Source organism: Phoxinus phoxinus (assembly GCF_949152265.1).
Source record: "Phoxinus phoxinus genome assembly, chromosome: 5".
NCBI classification, from domain to species: domain Eukaryota; kingdom Metazoa; phylum Chordata; class Actinopteri; order Cypriniformes; family Leuciscidae; genus Phoxinus; species Phoxinus phoxinus.
Window position 1 is genome coordinate 31,067,934 of NC_136880.1, and position 23,138 is coordinate 31,091,071.

The 23,138-nt window shown below is 38.2% G+C and overlaps 3 protein-coding genes across 11 annotated transcripts in view; 2 read left to right on the forward strand and 1 right to left on the reverse strand.

Moving 5' to 3' along the window:
- Window positions 1-2,582, reverse strand: part of dynlt4 (dynein light chain Tctex-type 4) — a 44,347-nt gene extending 41,765 nt beyond the window's left edge. Inside the window, exon 1 of the mRNA XM_079613183.1 lies at window positions 2,325-2,582. The gene's annotated coding sequence lies outside the window, so the exon portion shown is untranslated. The remainder of the gene's footprint in view (window positions 1-2,324) is intronic.
- On the forward strand, window positions 1,745-4,367 carry ankrd45 (ankyrin repeat domain 45). Of its 2 annotated transcripts, none has more exons than XM_079613186.1 (5): window positions 1,745-2,027; window positions 3,377-3,544; window positions 3,618-3,712; window positions 3,826-3,964; window positions 4,174-4,367. In XM_079613186.1, the coding sequence occupies exons 1-5, from the start codon at window positions 1,790-1,792 to the stop codon at window positions 4,203-4,205; spliced, it is 672 nt and encodes a 223-aa protein (XP_079469312.1). In that variant the 5' UTR covers window positions 1,745-1,789; the 3' UTR covers window positions 4,206-4,367. The 2 variants fall into 2 exon arrangements, with proteins under 2 accessions (XP_079469312.1, XP_079469313.1); XM_079613187.1 differs by having other exon boundaries at window positions 3,910-3,964.
- A 518-nt stretch (window positions 4,368-4,885) lies between these two features.
- rasal2 (RAS protein activator like 2) overlaps window positions 4,886-23,138 on the forward strand; it is a 75,141-nt gene continuing 56,888 nt past the window's right edge. For 5 of the 8 annotated variants that reach the window (XM_079611810.1, XM_079611815.1, XM_079611813.1 and 2 more), the window contains exon 1: window positions 21,463-22,286. In XM_079611810.1, the coding sequence (XP_079467936.1) occupies window positions 21,752-22,286 (535 nt within the window). In that variant the 5' untranslated portion in view covers window positions 21,463-21,751. Of the gene's footprint in view, window positions 5,811-21,462; window positions 22,287-23,138 lie in introns of those variants that run through there. The other 3 variants (XM_079611817.1, XM_079611819.1, XM_079611818.1) reach the window with 2 other exon arrangements.

Here is a 23,138-nt window from a genome sequence, read left to right on the forward strand (position 1 = left end):
TCTGATGCAGAAAAGCTAGTTCATGCATTCATGACCTCGAGACTAGATTACTGTAATGCTTTATTAGCTGGTTGTCCTGCATCCTCAATAAACAAGCTACAGTTAGTCCAAAATGCAGCTGCTAGAGTTCTTACCAGATCAAGAAAATATAATCATATAGGCTAACACCGATCTTATCATCTCTACATTGGTTACCTATAAAGTTCCGTGTTAATTATAAGGTATTGTTACTGACTTATAAAGCCCTAAACGGCTTAGCTCCAGTCTATTTAACGGATCTTCTATCGCCCTATAATCCATCGCGCTCTTTAAGATCGCTAAATTCGAGCTTTTGGTCATACCTAGGATAGTCCACCAAAGGAGGGAGAGCATTTTCACATTTAGCTCCAAAACTCTGGAATGCCTTCCTGATACTGTTCGTTGCTCAGACTCGCTCTCCCAGTTCAAAACTAGATTAAAGACGCATCACTTCAGCCAGGCATTCATATAAATGTTTAAATCTTACAGTTAAATCCGGCCTCTAGTTCATAACCGCCAGAGGAGAACTGGCCCCCGACGGAGCCTGGGTTCTCCCAAGGTTTTTTTTTCTCTCCATTAGGTCACCTGATGGAGTTTTAGGTCACCATTAGGTCACCTGATGGAGTTTTTGGTCACCATTAGGTCACCTGATGGAGTTTTTCGTTTCCTTGCCACTGTTGCCTTTGGCTTGCTCAGTTGGGGATGTTCAATTTAATGAATCAATCAATAATACTATTGATTAGCATTACCAAACATGGACGTTTTATTATTATTTTAATTTAATACTGTGAAGCTGCTTTGATACAATCTGTATTGTGAAAAGCGCTATACAAATATTCTTGACTTGACTTGACTTCAGGTATTTAAACTTGTCATTAGCTAACAATTAACGTTCCTGGTTTACTTAAATGAGGAAGTTCTTGTTGGAATGTACAATGCCATCACGTGTTAACAACGGTGAATTTGCACTCTTTCCCTGTGTCAGTTGACTTTCCATTGCTTATTATCACAAGATGAATAACCTTTAAGAGTATCATATGACTTTTTTCCCTTTTAAATGAAATATCACAAATTTACCGCAAGAAATCTCCCTATTCCTCATTCCCCCTTTTCCTCTCATTGAAAACACTGTAAATAGCCTACTAAATGAAGTGGATTAGTACATTGATATAACACATCATCGATTTGAGAATTCACTTCTCAATACTTTTCATTTAGCAGAATCAAAATAAATTACTTCAAATACATATTTTATCTTGATTATGATCTTACTTTTCAATATCAGTCCTTTATAATGTGATGAGAATGTAATTTACATAGAGAAGCCTGAACCTTTCGTGGGCTTTCCATTTAATTTTAATAATTTTTTGAATAGCCCTGTTTCTTTATGTGAGTAATGATCCATAACATAAGTCTGTTCTATGTAGGCTACATACATATTCCTGGCTGAGATTGCAGATAAAAGTTTTTGGTTTCTAATTTGATAATTACATAAATAAATAAGGGTTGATGTTATGTGCTTCTTTTCTTCTTAGGATCTTCTTTCTATGACCGCTATCAACAAGAATATGTAATTTCTCAGTTCAGCTGAGCTCAGATTCTCAGCTCTTCTTATTTCATAAAAGAAGCAGCAGCAACATCTAGTGGCCAACGAAAATAATGACCAAAATGACTGCACGGCTGCCATCTTTATATAGGCTACTGTCTATGGTTGCCATAGGGACAAGGCACGCACTTATTTCACAACACCATCCCTCTTCTGCAAGTCATAATGCGGTCAGCTGAGGAGAAAACTGTACTTTTATGTGCTTTAGATGATGATGTAGAGGAACTTAAGCGTATTTTGGAAAGTAACAGTGCCACCGATAGTAAACAACCGGAGAATATTTTGTGGGAAAAAGACGAGGTGGGACGAAATGCGCTGTTTGCTGCTTGTACGTTAGGACGGAGCGGCATCGTGCGCGAGCTCGTGCAGAACGGCGCTGACGTCAATGAATTCACAGCGCGGGGTAGGCTAATTAATTAGCAAACGTTTATTCGTTAAAAAAGTACTTATAGCTTTGCTAATTGAACTACTGCAGTTATTGTTGTAGATGGGGCCATTTAACATAATACGACAGGATGGAAAAATATTAATCTTAAATAGGCCTACCATGCTGAAAAAAAAAAAAACTAAACTAGGCTAGGCTACTGATCTGATTTAAGATGGTTTCTGAGCTTGGCCAAGTTGTTAAAATGTAATCTGGATCATAATTATTTGGATTTGGAAATCCCATGTTTTGCTATTCAGGATCAGGTAATCTTACCTTTGTGCCGGTTTTTCAAAGCAAAATGTATGTATCACCCTGATACTTTTTCATATGACCAAATCTGGAATACTAGTGCTGTGATCTACGGAGCCCTGGGGATATGGTGATGGCTGGTTGGGATATCAATGCTTTTAGAAAAGTTCTGGGTTGCATTCTCCCGATAAACTTTGTGTTAGCTCGCAAATAACTTTTGACTGGTGGTGGTTCATCTCTTATGATCTTGCCAAAGTTTACAAACAGTGATACATAAAAACCCTAACCTTAACCTATTCTTAACCTTATTCTATTCTATTTTTTATATATATATATATATATATATATACTTACTTCTGTATGGGGATTATTTTATGGCGCCAAAATCTCTTTTTTTACTTTACTGTATAGGCTACCGAAAGGCTTAATAGGAAGCCTAATGTCTACTTCTAATTTATTACTTTAACAGTTAAACTAATCAAGAGTATTTGAAGTTTTATAAAAAATTTGTTCCTGAATTCCACACTTCTGCTGGGATCAGTATAATCCAAAAAATTTTTGTAGATCAAATGTATCCCAATCTTAAAGTTTTGAGCAACACAAACGGATTTGATCCAGATCAAACCCAAGATTGGATTTTGTGATCTAATCTGATTTCAGAATCCTTTTTTTTCTTTCTTTTTTTGAACAACCTATTTTCAAGATTTGACCCAATCCGATAGCCGAAATCCAATCATATTACTTTTGAACAACTGGCCCTAGGATCTAAAGCATGTTTATCAGGCATTTATGGGAGACACTAGTGAATAGGGAAAGAAATTCAATAATTTCAAAAAATTCAAAAAATAAAATGAATTTTCTAAAATTTAATTGACCCTTTCCATTGCACAAAAGGTCATTTAAATTGGAAAAGGTTCTTTAGATTCTTCAAATGTTCTTTAAAAAAAAGAGGTTATTTTTTAAGAACTGTTTCACTTTTCACTTTTTCACTTTTGGAACCTTTTTTTTTTTCCGACTGTTAAGCTGTTGCACTGAAGAACAATTTGTCAAGAAATAATCAATGTGGTTCACTGTAGGCTACTCACCATTGCATTGTTCTGCCATGTGGGGTCAGCTGGACACTTTGAAAACTTTGGTTGAGCTCAACGCTGATTTTCAAGCTACCAATTTCCGCGGAGAGAAGGCTGTTGATGTGGCCCGACGTTATGACAAACTGGACTGCGCAGAGTATCTGGCATGGGCTGGTGAGAAAGTGAAATATTTCAGCACATCAAATCTGGTTGTGATTAATACTGAGGATTTTTTTTCTCCTAACAGAGGCCAAACAAAGTTTGCAAGCATTAATACAAGAAGTCAGAGACATTATCGCTGATCAAGAGAAAATTCAAGGAAAGCTCAGTAAAGAGGACAAGGTAATTCATAATTCATTATATCCATAGTGAAATTGTTTCAGATAGTCTAACACTGGGTTTGCTAAACCCAAATGTACACATTGTCTAATCACTGTTTGTGTTTTGCTATATAGAACATGTGTATAAACATCTGTTTGTCAAAATCAAACTGGATACACAACACCAAAAATGCAACAATTCAAGACTTTATTGACCAGGAGAAGCACCTCGAAGACGTACTGGCACCTATTCTGCTCAAGCTTAACACACAATGTGAGTATGTGCTATATCTGATTTATATGATTTGCATATAAGCTAACAACTTGCTATTATACTTCCTTTCTATATCTAACAGTGCATAATTAATTTACTCTTTGTCATTGAACTCATTACATTTCGGTCAAATGTGTTTTTCTTCTAGATGTTCTTTTCTTTTACTTTTTATTCCCTAAATTAAGTTTTTGTGTCTTATTTATTCACAGCTGAAGCCACAACGAAGACAAGAAAGCAGTAGAACTACATTGCACAGAGGCAGTAATATCATGTAGTTTAATGACAATAAATATATGAATAAAACGGTTGGTTGCATTTACTCAATACATGTTCTGCATTTAGTCTTTACAAAGATTAATAATTAAACTATTAGATGAACATTTTGTGATTCCTGACAGATCATTGCAACACACTGTAAAATTAAAAATAAAATTGATGATTTACATTCAATTGCTGGTTTAAATGTTTAATTTAGAACATGTATTGCACTTTTTCTAAACGAACAATAGAGGGAGACAAAGGCCGCATTTCACTTTCCGCTAAATCATTTCTTAAATATCTCCAATATTGAATATTACATATATTTTTAAATCTGGGTTATGGCTGCAAAATATGTTCTCAAGAACTAAATACAAAGCCTATTAACAATGTCAAAATAAAAGAAAAACGGTTTGTGACGAGATTAACCAGCAGATGTCTCAGACTCGATAATCAGTCCACATCTGTCTTACAATGTCTATCGATGCTGTCAAAGTCTCAATTCGTCCTCTTTCACGTTCAATAAATACATTATGTATTTTTTTAACTTGATGTGTAAAAACTTTTACAATTTACACGTATTAAAAGCCTGACTGAAGTGGTTTAAAATATTATATGTATTGATCGATGCTCTCGGTCATCCTCTAGTTTCCCCTGAATCCCAGCGCACAGGCTGGCAGTGGCATGTGATTGAGGTGGAAAAGCGGTCTGGATTTTGAAGTGTGAAAAAGGGCTGTCTGTCCTCCTCACCACAGGACAGGGAGGAAGGGAGGAAGGGAGGGAGTCCCAAACAACGAGTCACACTTTAAGTGGACGGCAGAACAATAAACAGATACTTGCTGTTATTTTGAAGATCTTTGCCGCAAGGACAATGCAGTAAACTCCTGCCGTCGATCCAGGAAAACCGTCGCCTGGATTCATTCAATTATTACCGCTGTTTCCACGACCTGACTCATGGACACAGGCCAGCAACAGCAGTTCTTCCCAATATAACGTTAAGAGCTGCTGCTTGTTTCTGTTTTAACTTTTGACTGCTGCTTCGGGTTAAGAAAACTTTGCACTTTCGTAATTTTTTGGCTTTGGTAAGTTTTTTAATACACTATCAAAGCTTTATTTTATTAGTATTTCCTTCTTTTATTGTATTTTATTGCCGACAACGTAGGTACAGTGTAATGTAAACACGGATTAGAGTCTCGCGTGCATAATATTCCGACTTTGAAAAAAGAAAAATCATGGGAAAATCCAAACGTTTATAGTTTGAACATTGTCGTACTGCTGTCGCTAGTTTATTCTGGGTTTATTTAAACATTTTTTTAGCTGTATGGTTTTAAGCTCAGTGATTCTAAACCAACACAAACGAACAGAAAACATTGTGACTGAGGTTCTCCAGCCACGCGCGTGGAAATCCACCGGACTGGAGTCTTTACCTGGACGTTACCGTGAACTGGTGTATCGAGCATGGAGACGGATTCAGTAACCGTTGGGGACGTGGACTCCGTTCTGGGAGGCATGATTTCTTTGGATCCAGTGGTCGACGGGATTTTGATGGACTCGTTTTGCCAGCAGCAGGGATGGTTGCGGGTTTACGGTAAGTGATATTCAGTGGCCGCGCTGTCTTCAGTCTCGATTCTGTTCACCTTAACACCTCGGTGATATGAATCACAATTTAAAGATAACTCTGAACTTAAATACATTAAGTAACTGAACGATTTGCGTTTTTATTTTCGATCACTCTTTAGTAGCTACAGAAGGGAAAGGGAATTCAGTCTCATGTTTAGCGAAGCATTGTCAGACAGCAGGACTGTTTATGGCAAGCCGTCTGACATTTAGCCTATTCCTTTTCAGGGGGAGTTTGTGGACATTCATCAGTAGCCTACTAGGGCATAGGCCACTGACTTTGTGTCCGACTTTGTGTTTTTAAATGGTCTTTACCTGCAGTACAGAGTCGTTCAAAAGTTAAACACCAATAAAGATCTCCATCGCTGATAGATATAGTTTTGTTTGTGGATTATTGGTAAATATCAATTTTTATTCAATTATCCCTAACCCACTAGCACTAATCATATACTAATATTTATTATTTTTCTGCTAGTCAGTCTCAATACTGACAATTAACTGCTTCGAGACAAATAGCATTTTTTTTTGCCATTTATACTTTCAACTAGTATTAATTCCAATTGTTGCTGGTTCCCTATTAATTTTTTTCCTAAAAGCTATTATTTGAATATTATTACTTTTTAATTTTTAGTAATTTTTTTGTGGCTGTGTCTTGTAGTTTGGTAACATTGGAATACATCCTAGTTAGAAATGAAGGCTGAAATTAAAAGCGGACTGAGTTTACCTGTTCTGCGTGATGACGTAGGCTAGTCCCATTTAGCCTATTGTTAGCAACGCCTTTTTCAAGACAGATCCCGAGTGGGGCAATACTGATGTATTTTATGTTGTAGAGTAAAAAGTGAAAGTGTCTTGAGCTTTTGTTCATCGCAGACCGTATTTTAGCCATTTAACCAAAATCCCATTTAAAAAATAAATAAATAAATTGACTTCGGGATGATGGAACTGGAAGTGCTAAAATGCTAACTTGTTTCTGCATTTTAGACTACAAAGTGATATCACACCTGCACCACTTTATAACATTAAAATAGATAGCCTATTGGTTAGTTGTATGAAATAAATATTAAGATGGCTTGCCATAGTAGCACAGCTCTAATAGAAACATTTATTTTCCTTCCTGCTTGTGACTTATTCTTGATACTTGAAAATATTCATTCTAGGTTAGGTCATATGTGCTAATATAGTGTTCCTAATCTTGTACACTTTTACTGTTACTGCTTTTAATGTGATTTAATAGCATGATACGATGGATTCAAATCTGTGTATATTATGATTTGTGGTTAAGGGAAGGGCTGTGGAGAAAATCCTGGTTATACATAACAGGTTTGAATGTTGATCTGGTTGTGGATGTTTATGTCTCATAGCTGTAATAGGACATCGTATTGTTGACAAACATTAAAATGTGCTTTTGTCATGGTTCCAGGTGGAGTTTTAACGAGGGGTTGTTATGGACCATTTTTTTCTGATTTACAAAACTGAATAATAGTAACTTAGCCTAAGCCATGGTTACTGATTGTGTTGCCAGAACAGTGTTGTTAAATAAAGCTTCTTTAAGGCTGTTTAGACCCTATAGACATGTTGCCAGGGGCTGTTGTCATGGCAGCCTGTTGTCGTCTTATTTAAGGATGTAAGTCGAAACCAGGGACTTTACCATGAAAGACAGGACATCCAGTTCCGTCTATGCCACTGACTCCTCATTACATTTTCCAATAATTCGGAGCTGAACCAACTAGTTCTAAAAAAAATATATAAATCAACCAACAAATTAAAGGTTAAGTAGGCTACTCCTAAAAATAAAAAGTGTCACAATTAACTCACCCTCTTGTTATTCATTCCAAATCCTTATGATTTTCTTTCTTCTGTGGAGCACATAGAGGAATAATAGAGGCATTTACCAGTGTTTTCCCCATATGCAATTACAATGAGCTTCAAAAAGGGCCATAAATGTATCATATAATTGGTACATGACTTATGCACTACATTCCAAATTTTCTATCTCATAGCTCTCTTTTACATGTTCATAAGTAGCGATTCCCAATTTGATCAAGAATCATTATTTTGAGTCAAATCTTATCCAGTGGATCCAGTGAAGTGTTGTTGTAATGCGTTAAGAATTTTCACATTTTATCCAGTGAGTCATGTGCTGTCCAACACCATATGACATAATTCTTGTTTCTTTGGTATGTCTTTAACTCACTATAAGTCCCACTGGTGTAAGCGCAAACTCACAGTGAGACAGAAATGAGTCATTACAGAGTCAGAGAGCAGTCAGACCTCTTCCCCCTCTCACATTAAAGCTGGCCTAAGCAGGGATGTCATATCATCCATTATTAAATGACCACGGCAGCTACATGCTCATCATGTTCAACATCACTTTCTCAGATAGAGTGGAAGTGAATCGTGGTTTTAAAATAATCGGCGGAGCATGGGCTTTCGTTTTTTTGAGTTGTTCATTCAGTGACTTGTTATTCCTGGGAAGTCTTTTTCTCTGTTTATAGCTGTATGTTTTATGTCTGGGGGAAACTAATAACATAACTGTTCTGTTATAGTTCATGTTCCTCCCACAGACTTACTCAAGGGCCAATTGTGTCCTGTGTAAATGGTGTTTGTGTGCTTTATTGGGGGTTTGTATTGCATTCGGCAGTCTATTCGGGAATCGGGAATTTTAGGTTTGTTGCTGCTTAGAGTTATGCAAGTAAAAATGTTGATATATATAAATGTACTTCCTCTATTAGTTTACCTAAAGCTCGGGGTTGGCGGGTGCGTAGGTTGTCCTGTCAGATTTGGCATCTGTCTGGGCCTGCAGGTTCAAAAAGTTTGCATACATCCACCAAGCTTCTTGCGTCATGTCCCTCATACTAAAATGAAAAGGTACGGGACGGTTCTGCCATGGTGGATGAAAGTGAATGCTGATGAATGTTTGTGAAGTTGCTGCTTAGATGTGTTTAATCTTGTAGAGGAAGCCGAGAGAGGGTGGGGAGGGGCTGGAGTGAATAGTGGGATTGTGTTAGCGGCGGGCGGCTCAGGATGTGCGCCCTGCTGCACCACCTCCCCTCCACCCGCCGTGAGCCGCTCGTTCGTTCATTGTAGCTGTCAGCAGACAGGGCTGGGACTATGATGTAAGCAGACCGTTCCGAGAATGACCTCAGTGGACTGGATTCCAAAATTCCAGAGCAACCGGCACCAGTGCGTTCATCACGGCATTCCAGAGCTGAAATAGCTCAATAAGGATGCTGTTCGGCTTCTCTCCCACTTCCCTTATGTATCTGTTAAGAATAATGTTTTCCATGCCAACTTGCCTATTCATGGACTTGTTTTTGACCATGGCCATTCTTTTCAGAGATGACTACAAAACATTTCCGTGTGGACTTTCAGTCAGAAGGCAGAGCTGCCATCACAGTTTCCAGTACTTCTGATCTGTATGTTCAAGTTAGGGATTTTTTTTTGTCAATATTAACATTCTGCTATATATATATATATATTAGTTGCTTTACTGATTCTGGCATTACAACATTAGAATGTACTACAAAATGAAAAATTATATTTGCTAAAAATTACGTTTAACAGTGTATAAAATTAATAGGCTAGTGTTTAAGATTAAGTAAGCATTAGGCTAGTTGATGGCAAAACTATTCTAAAAGTAAAAGAGAGGAAATGAGCATACCTAATAAAATATCCAATATTACCCAATGTTCACTACCGTTTAAAAGTTTGAAGTCAGTAAGATTTGCTTTTACTCCCAAGTCATTTATGCTCGACGTTTGCATTTATCTGATCAAAACATAGGCTACAGCAAAAACAGCAATATTGTGAAATATTATTACTATTTAAAATAATTGTTTTCATATATTTTAAAATATAATTTATTCCTGTGACGGAAAGCTTAATTTTCAGCATCATTACTCCAGTCTTTAGTGTCACATGATCTGTCAGAAATCATTCTTATATGCCGATTTAGTCAGTGTCCATTTCTTATGATTATCAATGTTGAAAACACTTGCTTAATATTTTTTTTGTGGAAACCGCGCATTTTTAGCATTCTTTGATAAATAAAGTTAAAAGAAAAGCATTTGTTTGACATGGAAATCTTTTGTAACATACCGGTAAGTGTCTTTACTGTCATTTTAATGTATTTGTTTTGCACCTTTGCTGAATAAATTTTTCAAAAAAATTACCAACCCCAAACTTTTAACAATAGTGCATATATACAATTTTGATGCCGATAAAAAAAAAATAAACAAATTCTTATTGACCCATAAATGATAATAAGCTGTGCATCCATGGGTCAGTAGAGCAGCAGCTGTGCCCAGATTTTTTTCTGCATCCAAAGTTCTGTCTAAAATGCACTCACAAAGTCAGATTTAATTGCGTTTCAGTGACTTAATGTGTCCTTGACTTGCCTCTCTATTAATCCCTGATTTTCAGTCTATTAAGCACCTTATATATAGGGATTAGCCCCCGTTTAATGTGGATTGCGGATGCTCACTTCATGCCATTTACTTGGAGAAATACCCTTGTGTCTAAGCTTATTAAAGTTTAGCTGGAAACAGGAAAATGTGGAGCATATCTTTTTAGTATGAACTCCTGAGGAACCAACTGGGACAATGACAGTTTTTCAGTGATTTATTTGTGTCACAAAGAGTGATGACGAGTAGTGAAGAACACATGCTGCCTAGTCAAGATCCTCATCAAGTTTGATGCAGTGCCAGGTACTCCACACCAACGTGTTAGTGAGTTGCCTGCGGTGCTGAATGTTCAGTTTGAAAAGCCCCTTAATTAGAGAGTCCGCTGAATTGAGTTCACTGTAGTCACAAGAGTTTCACATGCTCAACTCCGATGTACCAGGCCTCCTGCTTTGCTTCCTCTCACAAGGCTGGTTCAAAGGTGCCTTTGTCTCTGTAGATATTTCAAAAGAGCATGCTGATACTTCTGGGCAAGTCATCTGTGTAAAAAACCCCACAATTTTTTGAATATTTTGAGTCAGTAGAGTGTGGCGCACTGATGTTTCCCAGGAGACGAAGGCAGGTATCTGTCAGTTCTCCACCCTTTCCTTTCACTTCCAGTGGTTGAGTGGCTGGAAGACAATGTCCTGGGATTCCAGGCGTTACCTGAAAACACAGGAAGCCCCCTTTCCTGTTTTCAGGCCCACTCCTGATCATTCTTGGATAAATATTTTGTTCCTTGTCTTGCGACAACATGGTGATGAAGAACATTATAATACCCTATTTTTTGTATTGTTACATGACTTTCTGGAATACTTGATACTTATCTGTCAGTCACATCATTCTGTGGTCTAACTGACCAACCAGTTTCCTGCTTTAGCTGTGCTAGTTTCATATCTCTATTACTCGGTGGTTTATAATGTGATTTCAGATCAATATTTCATGCTTATTTTTTATTTATTTGGCAAGTAGTCATGCAATAAGCAGCGTGATGTACAGTAAGGTGGTCATTGTCATCCCTTTAGAATGATACAAGAACCCTGTTTCACTTTGAAGCCCTAATCACTCTATTTGGGCTCTATTTTTTTTTAATGAACCTGACTGTACATCATTTTTTTTACATACTGATGCACTAATATATATTACTCAGATTGAAATGCTTATATTAAACTATCCTTTGTTTGAAGTAAATATATAAATTATATTAATATAATATATTTTTTACCTGATTTTTTTCTGTCTTCCATGTATACATTTTTTTTTTACATTTAAATTGTATATCTGACATGCGTTAAAAGGCAATATAAATAGTTACGAACAAGATTTTATATGAAATTAAATTTTTGATGTTTATAATATTAAAAATGTTTTAATTACTTGAATTGATGTGACTTTTGGCTTGTAGCATAAATAATAATATAAAAAAGCTATACTGTACAGTTAGCTTTGTTTTGCTTCCTGAATTTAGTGTGAAGTTTGGCTTCTTTCTAGTGATTAATGATTTTGTCACTTTATTAGCTAATAATTATGCACACAAATTAACTTTGCTATAACTTTTTTCCTTTATAAATGACTTAGGAATGTCTGTTTGAACACTCTTGCAGCTTTGCAGCTTGTGTTCTCCCATCTGAATATTAATTCCATGTGGAAGAGATCCTACGAAAGAATTCCTGCCACTCTGGGCTATCGATTAGAGCGTGCCAGCAGACTGGTGGCATGTGCTTCCTTCCTGCTCTTTTAAAGACTGATACAGGAGTGTTACTTACCCCCAATGGACTCTGGATTGTCAGGATTGATTGGCTTAATTGGTTTGATTGTGATAACACCCCTAAGGTTGAACAACATCCTCTTGTAAACCAGCTCATGTCTCCGCATTAGAAATGCACTGAGGATTTGGTGCCTTTGAATTTCTGGGGTTGGAATGAGACTCATCTGTGCCCGTAAGTAGGCCTACGTATATCCAATTATAATGTTCCTCAATTTGTATTTATCCAGTGTGTGCATTCAGAGATAATTCATTAGAAGTTACTCAAGGTCGGGCTGTATCCTCCAAGCAGCGTATTCTTTTAATTAAATGCTCTCTTGCCCTGGGTTAATGTAACTCGTGTGTTTTATCACAGCCCCTTGATAGATGTGATTCATTACGGGTGAGCAGGTCGAATGCAAAAACGCATCAATAAAGCTTCCGCTCATCTGGGATCATCTAAGCCAAGCTGTCAGGAGGGAAGTATATCTCCTCTGGCCTGTATGGTACCTGCTGTAGATAAAGATACACATGGTGTGCAGATACGAGGAAGAAAACGAGCGAGCGATTTCTAAAGGAAAAGATGAGGGATGAAAGAACATGAGACAGACAAGTCTGATTAAAGATAAACCTTCAGGTTCTTTTGTTTAACATTCAGCACTGCTATAATTCATGACAGCTCATATTTGGTAGGCACTTCCTCATCGTAAAAATCTAGATGGTGAATCAGAGCAGACAGGTGGAAAATTACCATGACCAGTCTGAGGAAAAAATGCCTGAATAAAACGGAGAATAAAACTCTGCACTCGGACTTCCACAATCTCGTATTACTGGCAGAGACTCATGTGACGCCAAGCCTAAGGTTATTTGATATGCTCCCTTAGTGTTTCGTTTTTGCCATCAGCAGCACCTTCACAACAGTCTGTTCTAAAGCTTTAAATGTTTGGCTTTGTAGGTGCACTCAAGGCAACCACATTTATTTAGGAAGGCTTGGCATATGTAAACATAGAGCCAGAAGGGATTTCGACATCTTGCATTGCAAAAAATTTGAAGCATGTATTGTAGAGCTTCGGTCTACCCAAAGTTCAGCAAATGGTTTGCTCAGTCCACTAAGCACATATCACGCAATGTCTGTCATACACAATGCTTCACTTCAGATGGCTTGTTTGAGGAAAGCGCAAGGGACTGAATGACATCACGATGCATAACAAGACTCCTCCCATTAGAAGAGCTAGCATTTGATTGTGTGACACTAGCTGTGTGTGCTCTTTTGCATGTCTTTCTCTTGGAGATGGACGGTTGGTAGGTGTAGCTGCTGTTTTGTAGAGGGTTTGATGACTGGTTGCAAACCAAGCAGTTCTTTTGTTCTTGGTTGAATTTTTTTTTCACATTATAGGGATAATGATTTTTTTTTTTTATCGTATCAAAAAAATGTATCCTTAAAAATAGGCTTCATTTTCTGCATTTCATTTAGTACCATTCAATTGTTTTTTAAGTCTTTTATTCTCACCAAGACTGCATTTAATAAAAAATATATTACAAACACTAATATTGTGAAATATTATTAAAAATAAATAAATAACTGTTGTCTATGCACAATATGTACGATTTCTGTATTTAAATATCCAAAAAAACACTTGCACAGTGGTAGGCCTATATATGTTGTTCAGTTGTGTACTTGCATTATCCCAAATGTTTCCAACAATGCTTAAATCCAGATAAATCAGCAATTATTACCAGTGTAACGACCCTTGTCATTGACATTGTATCTGCGTTACCCTCAATCTCCAATTCTACTCCGTAAAATTCATGGAAACACCAAATACGCTTTAATTGTGTTTTATTAGACAGGTGAGCAACTATTTGGATACCTTCATCGACAGAAAACTAATTGTTGTATAGCTCAACAAGGTTAGTCTTAGGATGTGTTCATACTTGTAGTTAGGTCAGCTTGGTTCATTTGGTCATTCAGACCTGGTCCGCTTTACGTGGCATTTCCATTTTTAACATCAAACCTAAAGGGATAGGAATAGGTTCACAACCTGATTGGTTGGCTTTTATGACAGCTTTTTATGATGGGTCTTTTATCTATTTTGCAAAGGAACTTCCCGAACATCCAAAACAATGCTGTGTGTTGGACTAAATACGCTAGTTGTATGTGTATAGCCTACATATTTTTTCAGGATTCTTTGAATAGAATAGAAAGTGATTTGAAATGTAATTTTTTTTTCAACATTAGAATTTTGTGCAAACATCCTTATAATCAAACATGTAGGCTACAATTTTGCTTCTTTGCTTCATTATGGGTCTCCAATTGATTATACAATCAAGCAAATATATAGAAGCAAAACCAGTTGAGAACTACAAACCGATGTTCCTTCATTTTAATAGTGTTCTATTATCTCTAATGTGAGTACCAGCCAATCCTGTCAGAAATTATGCTTGGTTCTTACTCTTTGTATCAAAATGACGTGTTTCAGCCTGATGGTCATTATGGTGTGTCTTGTTGATGTAGAGCTTGTGTGCTTTTTGCCCTGCAAATGAATGATACCAGTCACAGATCACACTTCATTGCTTAGCAATGCTGTGCAAACTGCCAAAAGAGAGTAGAGCGCGAATGAAAGGCTGAAGAAAATCAGACTTCCCTTAGTGTGTTTCGTGCACTTTGCAGCTTTGCAGACCCTAAGGATATTAGGCAACTTTGAAAGCCTCATTTGATTTGTTGATCGAGGACGGCTAAATGGGGTCAGCCACTGTGGGCTCCTCAGAGTCTGACTGACCGAAGTCAACTGTGGGAAGCAATACGAGTTTTACCATGCTAATGCACAGCTACAGTACCACAACTGAAAAAGCTCTACGGTTACTGCATAAAAGATTTCAGATGGCTATCACTTAGTCTGAGATAAAACCCATTGATGTGGCGCCTTTGCATAAATAGACGTCTGCAATCTCTGCATCATTAAGATGTTGAAGGTATGTGAATAGGGCGAGCATATTTGAAGTTCAATTTGCTTTCAACGTATCTATTTTTGTACATATTTTAAATGCATTGTGAGTCTTGTTTTGTGTATGTGCATCTCCGTGAAATGTCTTTCCAGGATGAGCCATCTCATCTATTTTGCACAAGACCTTTAGTCTGGTGTTTCCATTCAGTCTGTTACTATCTTATCAGGGCTCTGCAGCAAACGCCTTTTGAAAACCGCTCAGCTGGACTGGACGCGTACAGTGAGGCAGGTGAATCTGTGCTCTTGTTCTTGACATCCTTTTCCCATGCCACCCTAAAGAGCCCACCAGAGACGAGCCACAAACAATAGGTCATCAGTTCTACTCCAAGAGTCCTTATTTGTCCTCTTAGTTTCCAATTGTAAAGTACGATCTGCACAAAGGCTGAAATGAAAATCCTTAAGGGATAGTTCACTCAGAAATTTAAATTCTGTCATCATAAAGTGCTGCAATGATGATGTATTTTTGTTGGCCAACCAAGAAGTTTGTATCACTCTGGTTCCCTCGACAAAACCCAAAAGGATTTTTTTCTAGAGATGGCCAATACCGATCCCATTCGCAATCATTCATGCTTTATGAAAGTGATATGTAAGCTCTCTGTTAACTGTCACTGTTTTAATGATTTCATGTTACAAGTAGGGGTGGGTGCTATACCGGTATGAACGTGACAACCGGTATTATGTTGTGCCATGATATGGATTTTGCGATACCGAGAATACCGTTGATATTCATAAATGAAAAATTTGTAGTTATATTGTTTTGTTCAATTTGGTGCTCTTTTACAACTTTTAACACTACTAATGACGACACAGAATTGAGGCTGAACTGAACGTTTAACCTTCTCCTCTACTGTGTCCAACTCGCGGGATGCACAGGCATTAATAATCAAACACCGAGAGCATGGCAACAGTCCAAGTTAATAGAGCACAAACCCGCCTCCTTAAACACAACAGCAAGAATGCGCGCATATTTGCAAACGCGTGAGATTTAACAGAGCTGCCAACGCATTCCTCGCGCCAGAGGAATTTTTTACGCGCGTAACGCTTCTTTGCATTGACTTAAATGAAGACTGCTATGTTCATTCTGACATCTTATAACAAAACACCTCAATCGCTTTAGAAGGCATTCTTGTCTACAGCTGCTCCAGTGCCCGAAACAATGGCGGACTGTGTTTCGCACACTCAGGGCGGGTCTATGCTAAACCTGCAGTGTCAGTCAACAGTCGTGGGCGGGGCTTGTGCAAATCTACGTCACACTGCCGAATCTGAGAATGGCTTGTTCAGAGACTGTGCTTATGATTTATGGGATTTAAAAAAAGCACGGGGTGGATTTTTATCATTATAGGGTGGTTGTGTACACACATTGCCAACACGCATTTATGTTCAAACACCATGTAAAATTTAATTTTGCATAATGGGTGCCCTTTAAAATGCTAACTCTGTTTTTAGGTTTTGACCTGCATAAATACATCATCCCTGCAGCACGGTATTTACTAACCATTAGTCCAAACAACATTGGAGGCCATTTACTTTCATTGTATGGACAAAAACACTTTAGCCTGGGACACACCAAGCCAACGTCAAAGAACTAGCGGTGACGAAAGCTGACAGTGTTGTCGCCTCTCGTCGGCTCTGTCTCAGCCATAAAGCTGGACTTGAACACACCAAAAGGACTTAAAGCGACTGTCAACTAGCATGTGTGTTCTTTCGCCTGCATATAAGTGAATATATTGTCTGTATCAGTTGTCTATTTTTGTCATTCAAAAAGGGAAACCAAAACTAGGACTGCGGATATACGAGGCAGCGCTTGCTTACCATTTTGTATATCGATCGCGCTGATCACTTTCTTTATTCCAGTCGGCTCATGTTATTATGAAAAATATTTATGCGTTCAAATGCTAAGGTAAGGTTATGTAAAATTATAACAGCCTTCTGTCTGTACCATCTTGACTTTGCTCGCTTTCATCACTTTCACTTTTATTCTCGTGCACTGACTCTTTCGCCAAGCTGAACAACCAATCTGGCCCAATGATGATTCAGTTTGCTGAATTGCCCCCCCCCCCAAAAAACAATGCTGTCCGACTAGAGCCAATGGTGTAGAACACACCGGAAAAGCTATGCCAACCGACGCTCAAAAGCTGCCCGAAATTGTCCGAAGACCGATTGTCGGCTTGGTGTGTCCCAGCCTTAAGAGTTGTTTTAAAATATCTCAATTTTGTTCCATAGTAGAAAGGGAGTAATACAGGTTTGAACGATATGAGGGTGAGGAAATGATGACAGAAGTCCTCTCCTCTGTAATCAGATGATGTTCACTTTTAATGATCTTCTCCTTGTGGTTTGGTCAGCTAGGCTATCTCTTAGTTTTCCCACTTTTTTTCAAAAGTAACATCGCACGCAGGCTGTTGTTGATGCGAAACACTTTGTGGGCGTGCTGTACTGAGGACGAGATGGAAAGTTTTTATTTTTTTATTTTTTATAAAGCCTCTGAACGGGGGTGATGTCTGGGGGTGGCAGGATGTCCCCTCCTTAAGAGCTGAAGCAAGAGCGCTAACCTATGTGTGGGTTAAAAAGACACACTCCTCTGTTTCTGGGGGGTCTGTTCTGCTGAGTGAAAAAAAATGCATGTAAGAATTTGTCCATGTCTGTGTGTTTACTGTACTAATGGGATGTTGCTAGCCGCTAGTGCTGGGCTTTACATCAAATATTCTTAATATATTATTTACTGCAGTGTTTTGATGCTGCAGTGTTTTTAGCAACACCATGAATATCATGAACCTTTTATTAAAATACATGTTCATGTAACAATTATTTATTAATATCTTTCTTCCTTGTGCTAATTTAGTGGAAAGCATGTCTTGATTATTTTGAACTAGTAGGTTTTTACCTTTTAACTTCTTGTTAATTTCGAATCAGGTTTTTTAAATTGTATAAATATAGATTAATAATATTACTATTGGCTACATCCCTTAGATCATGTCCTTGTTTTCATAAATTCAGGCCTGTGTTACTTTATAGTTTTTAGTGATTTATAGTATAGTAGTATACTTTATAGTATAGTGATTTTATATTTTTATTCATATTTTCAGTTGGCTTTTATTTGTATATTTTTACAGTTTTCCTGTTACTGCCATATCATTCTTTAGTCATTTTAAATGTTTTAATTGATTTGTATTTCTGTTTTAATTTTAGTTAGTTTAGTTTGTATTTATTTCCAATTAATAACTGTATTGCTTCAATTTAAACTTATTTCAGTTTACTGCCATGGTAACTTTTTTTCAGCTTCATTCCAATTAACAGAAATGTTTTAATAGTTTTAGGTGATGATAATAACCCTGCTTCAGGCCTTCATGGTCTTTGCGTTATCTTTATCATCGGTGACCTTCAAAGGTTACAGAGCATTCTAACCGCTGATATAACTTTCATGCGTTGTGGGTGTGCCCCCCCACCCCCGCCTGCTGATACTTTTTTGACAGATTTGTAGGGCCTAATTCTTGGGAGGTGCTATTTTTAGTATGGGGTTGTGGTGTGCATGCCCTGTCCCTCCTGGTTTCCTCCTGCACTAAATAGTATTGAGCTTAAAAAAACAAAAAAACAAATCACTGACAAAGTGGCGGTAGGTGTAGCTGGAGGACTTGTCATTACTTCCTGTGGTCAGATGTAGACAATGTGTACTTCTTTGCTGCAGAGTTTGGTGGGGGTTTTTTTTAGGTGATGGGTGAGTGGAGATTTGAGAGGGGGAGGAAGGGACGACAAGCTTTGAGCAATGTCAAACCTGCAAATGTTATCAGTCCTGCATTAGCACTTCTTTTAAGCAGTCGTAATGGCCCACATATATTTGCTTTGTGGAATAATCACTGAAACACGGAAAGGAAATGTGACCTTTGCACTTTTTCAGATCAGATTGTGAAGTAAGATAATGGCGTTTTTCTGAATCTCACACTCGCAGTGGTGGAGAGGGAGACTGGTGTTTAATGATTGCTTTCATGCGCTGCCCCCAGGCACTGAGCTTGTTTGATGGCTGTAACAGGGTGCTAATTGCTACTGTCCAGACTGGACTATCACATGGAGTCTGATTTCTAATCCAGGCTGGAATTGGCTTCAACTTTTTTTTACCATCATAAATAGTATAATTATAGAAGTGCATGAATGTTGCTATTTCGCTCATCTGCATTAAATGCTCTGCCTACTAGACGAAAAAGACGTTTATGGACGACCTGCATCACCCAGATAAATAATGTGAAGTTCAAGAGCACAAATGCTGTGAAGCACATCTGACATTTATTAGATCTTCATTTATACAATGTTTGAATTGTTGCACTGAGCACCAAAGAGACCACACTTTCTTTAATCTGTAGGCTACCAAAAGAAACTCACATTAGAGTAGATTTATGTTGACCATTGTATTTATTTTAATGGTTGATATACTGATATTAGAGGGGAGAGTAGCCAGTAAAATAAGTATAATATGGCGCTTTTCCACTGCATGGTACGGCTCGGTACGGTTCAACACGGCGCGGAGCGGTTCGGCTCGCTTTGCTTTTCCACTGCGTGGTACGACTCAACTCGGTACGGCACGGTTCGGTTTGCTTTAGCTCGGTTGCTTTTCCACTGCAGTTAGTACCGCTTCAAAGTGGGTGGGACTGATCGTTAAGTTGTATGTCTGGTGGTAGCCGTGTGTGGCTAAGAGCTGTGCTACTTCCGCTCCTCGGCAACCAACGAGAGGAACGTCTGCACCTCGTCCACTGACCACGATTCAGCCATTTCTTGTTTGATTTTTTTTTTACTTTTTTTGTCAAGTAAAAACTCTAAAAACAGGTGCTACCGCGTTTGCTGTTGTCTGGCTATTTAAATATAGCGGGTTTAGTGTCTCGTGTAGCAAATATACAATGACGCTGAAGTGACGATTCTGTCTGACCAATCAGTGATCTGCAGTGTTTTCACGTCACGTTTAGTATCGGTACGGTACGCTTGGAACCTCAACAGAGGTGGTACCATTTAAAGCGAGCTGAAGCGAGCCGTACCGTACCGTACCATGCAGTGGAAATGCGCCATAAGAGAGCCGTACCGAACCGAGCCGTACCGTACCATGCAGTGGAAAAGCGCCAAAGCGTGCCGTGCCGTACCGAACCGTACCGTACCATGCAGTGGAAAAGCGCCAATAGATCGTAATGATATGTACTACCAGTCAAATAAATAAAATCTTTATTTAATCTAATTTGGTTTGTTTGAATGACCAGGTATCCACACTTTGACTGTAGACGTCATATAATGTCAACCATGTAAACACTAATTTTGCTAGAATTTACTTACCGGTATATTTAAAAACAGAACATGCTTGTCCATGGTAAAGGCAGTTAATGGTATATTTTGAACCCAATGCACTTGCTTGCACAATTATCCATTGGTACCTGATTTCATAGATCTGTACGCCTAAATCTCAAATTAAAATTGTAGGCTTTTAATCGTCATAATCTACAGAAGTGTCAATAATCCACATGGGTTAATCTCAGCAGAGATTGTGGACTTTAATATTCACTGCTTTGACCTTTTGTATTAAATCCGTTGCTCTGGAAATGGACTGCCCAATCCCAAAATCTGGCATATGACAGGAAGTCCTGCTGACAAACTGTATGTTTCTTCTTAATGTCACACAAGGACATATCATAAGCTAGTTTTTCCAGTGGCTTGGTTATTTAAAAGTATAGGATATAAAAACCTGTTTGTAATGTTCCTAATTATATAATATTGAAATATACTGACAACCGTATTTATATCATCTTTGTTCTTCAGAACACTAAAGATGATATTTTGAAGAATGTTGTTGGCAACCAAACCGTTTTGGTTACCATTGACTTCTTAAAAACCTTGTCGCATTGAAAACCCTGGTTATCAGCATTGAAAGGATCAGACTTGGAAGGATTTTTTTTTCATTTGTCGCTCTTTGAGTTCATTGGGCTCTTGTTCAGACGTGGGTGTGCTGATGTTGCGCCGACATGCTGTTGACCGCCAATATGTTAAAGGCATTGGTTTTCAACCTCTTCATGTAATCAAGATCAAAATGACATGCATTATATTCATGTGTCCTTTTGTACAAATACCTTAATTTCTTTTATTCAACATTTTTGTTCTTTGCCAGTTTCACTACTATTATTTTTAAAACAGATATTTTCATCGCTTCCTTGAATGTATTCTTGTTGCTTTTTTACTAATCCATGTGACAAAGATTTTATTGACTTGACACTGACGAACGGTAGTCAGGGTATTTTTTTGTTGTTCTTCTTCTGATTTTACTTTCATGAAACAGTTGGTGTTCAGGCCAACCACAGATTGGGGCCCTTGGATGGGCAGCGCATGCACTGATTGGATAGTGAGGCAAAGTGTTTCTACGCACACATATATCTGACATCTATTTCCTCCCAGAAAGCCTAGCAGCAACCCAGAATCCAGGAAGTGGTGGCTCACCAGTGGACGTCATGCTGCTCGCTGAGAAAGACGAGAGACATTTGCTCAGCATGTTTCTTAAAAGCGATCTCAGGGACATTGTTATTCGCTGTGTCAGGCATCAAATTTAGAGTATTATGTTCGGATAACTTGGTTAGATCCAGCCTAGCTCATCGAGATGAGACTATGATGTAATTGGTAGTGTTTGAAACTGACTGAAATTTATTTTTGGCTTCCTCCTTTTTGATATTGTTCAGCTTTTTTAGCTTTTCTCTCCTCATTTACCATGAGTTTATCACGGAATGCCACACCGGAGGAACAAACCGGGTCAAACAGGAACCCATCACGCTGTTCGTCTGGCAGTGAGAGTGCTCGTCGTTGGCGTCTCCTCAGCAGGCCTTGGCTAAAGCATCGTTCAAATTCAGCCCCCGAGGAGCCCTTGGACATGCACAACAGAAGGATCCTGGCTGGACGGGACATGCGCACGCAGAGCTTGACATGGTCCAGAAGCAGCAGCAGTATGGCTCCGTCCAATCCCCCCATCTCCAGGGTCCACAGTCTCCCGGACCCTCAGAGGGTCACCAGCCGGGGTGTCCTCCTGGAGCATGCTAATCTTCAGAGGGACTGGTTATCTCGCAGCTCAACCCCTTATTTAAGATCTACATCTGAACCGGGGAATGAAATTCGTACTGAGACTCCACCGCTCAGACGGGTGCCAAGCTCTCATGCGTTTTCAGGGATTCTGCTGTCCATGTCAAGACGAATTAGCCGAATTTTAAATACCCCTCCTGAGCCAGCTGTCGGACAACTTTCAGAGGACGGTAGGAAGTTTGATTAATGTTTGAAGGCACATCAGGGAGGCAACCACTCTACCATTTACACTAGATTATGTTTGAAAACTTCTTTTTACCTAGTAGTTTTGATATTATACACTACATAAATGTTCTCACTTGATGGTTTAACTGAAGGACTACTGTCTTAAAGGGATAGTTTAAAAAAATATTTAAATTCTGTCATTTATTCACCCTCATGTCTTTCCAAACTGTATGACATTTTTTTTTGTTCTGCAGAACTCAAAATATCCTATTCTGAAGAATTTTGGCAACCAAAGTTTTAGTTACCATTGAATTTTATTGTATGAACAATAAAAACACTTACCGGTACTACACTTAATACATTTCTCAGTTCTTCTTTAATGTTCCACAGAAGAAAGTAAGTCATGCAGGTTTGGAACGACTTGAGTGTGAGGAAATTATGACAGAAATTTAGTTTTTAAGTGAACTATCCCTTTTAAGTGCAGCCTCCACGTTGATTTTGAAAAAAAAAAAATTGGTTCAGTTATTGGACTTGTTGAGCACTGATTCTTTTCAGATATGTGGCAAGTACTGTAAGTAATGGTTTGACTAACTTCAGAATGATAAAGCCCAATGAGACGTTCAGGGGTTTAAGCCAGGCATATTGAGTCGAGTCCCATGCATCAGTGAAGGTGGAATTACACACACTTTTTGAGTAAAATGTTGCTTCCTCTTTAAATAGAGAGATGCAAGCTATTGAGCTTTCTTGTATTTTCCCACTGTAGATGTTGCTTGTTTATAAGCATGTGGTGCTTGAGTCTAATCTCATTTTGTGTACCAAAAAACACAAAAAATTGGAAGCTCAAGCTGTAAATATGG

Bases quoted from the DNA above. Each gene is read 5' to 3' on its own strand.
- ankrd45 (XM_079613186.1), top strand. From the start codon at position 1,790: ATGCGGTCAGCTGAGGAGAAAACTGTACTTTTATGTGCTTTAGATGAT. The intron at 2,028-3,376 runs GTAGGCTAATTA...GGTTCACTGTAG, and splicing joins CAATGAATTCACAGCGCGGG to GCTACTCACCATTGCATTGT. The intron at 3,545-3,617 runs GTGAGAAAGTGA...TTCTCCTAACAG, and splicing joins AGAGTATCTGGCATGGGCTG to AGGCCAAACAAAGTTTGCAA.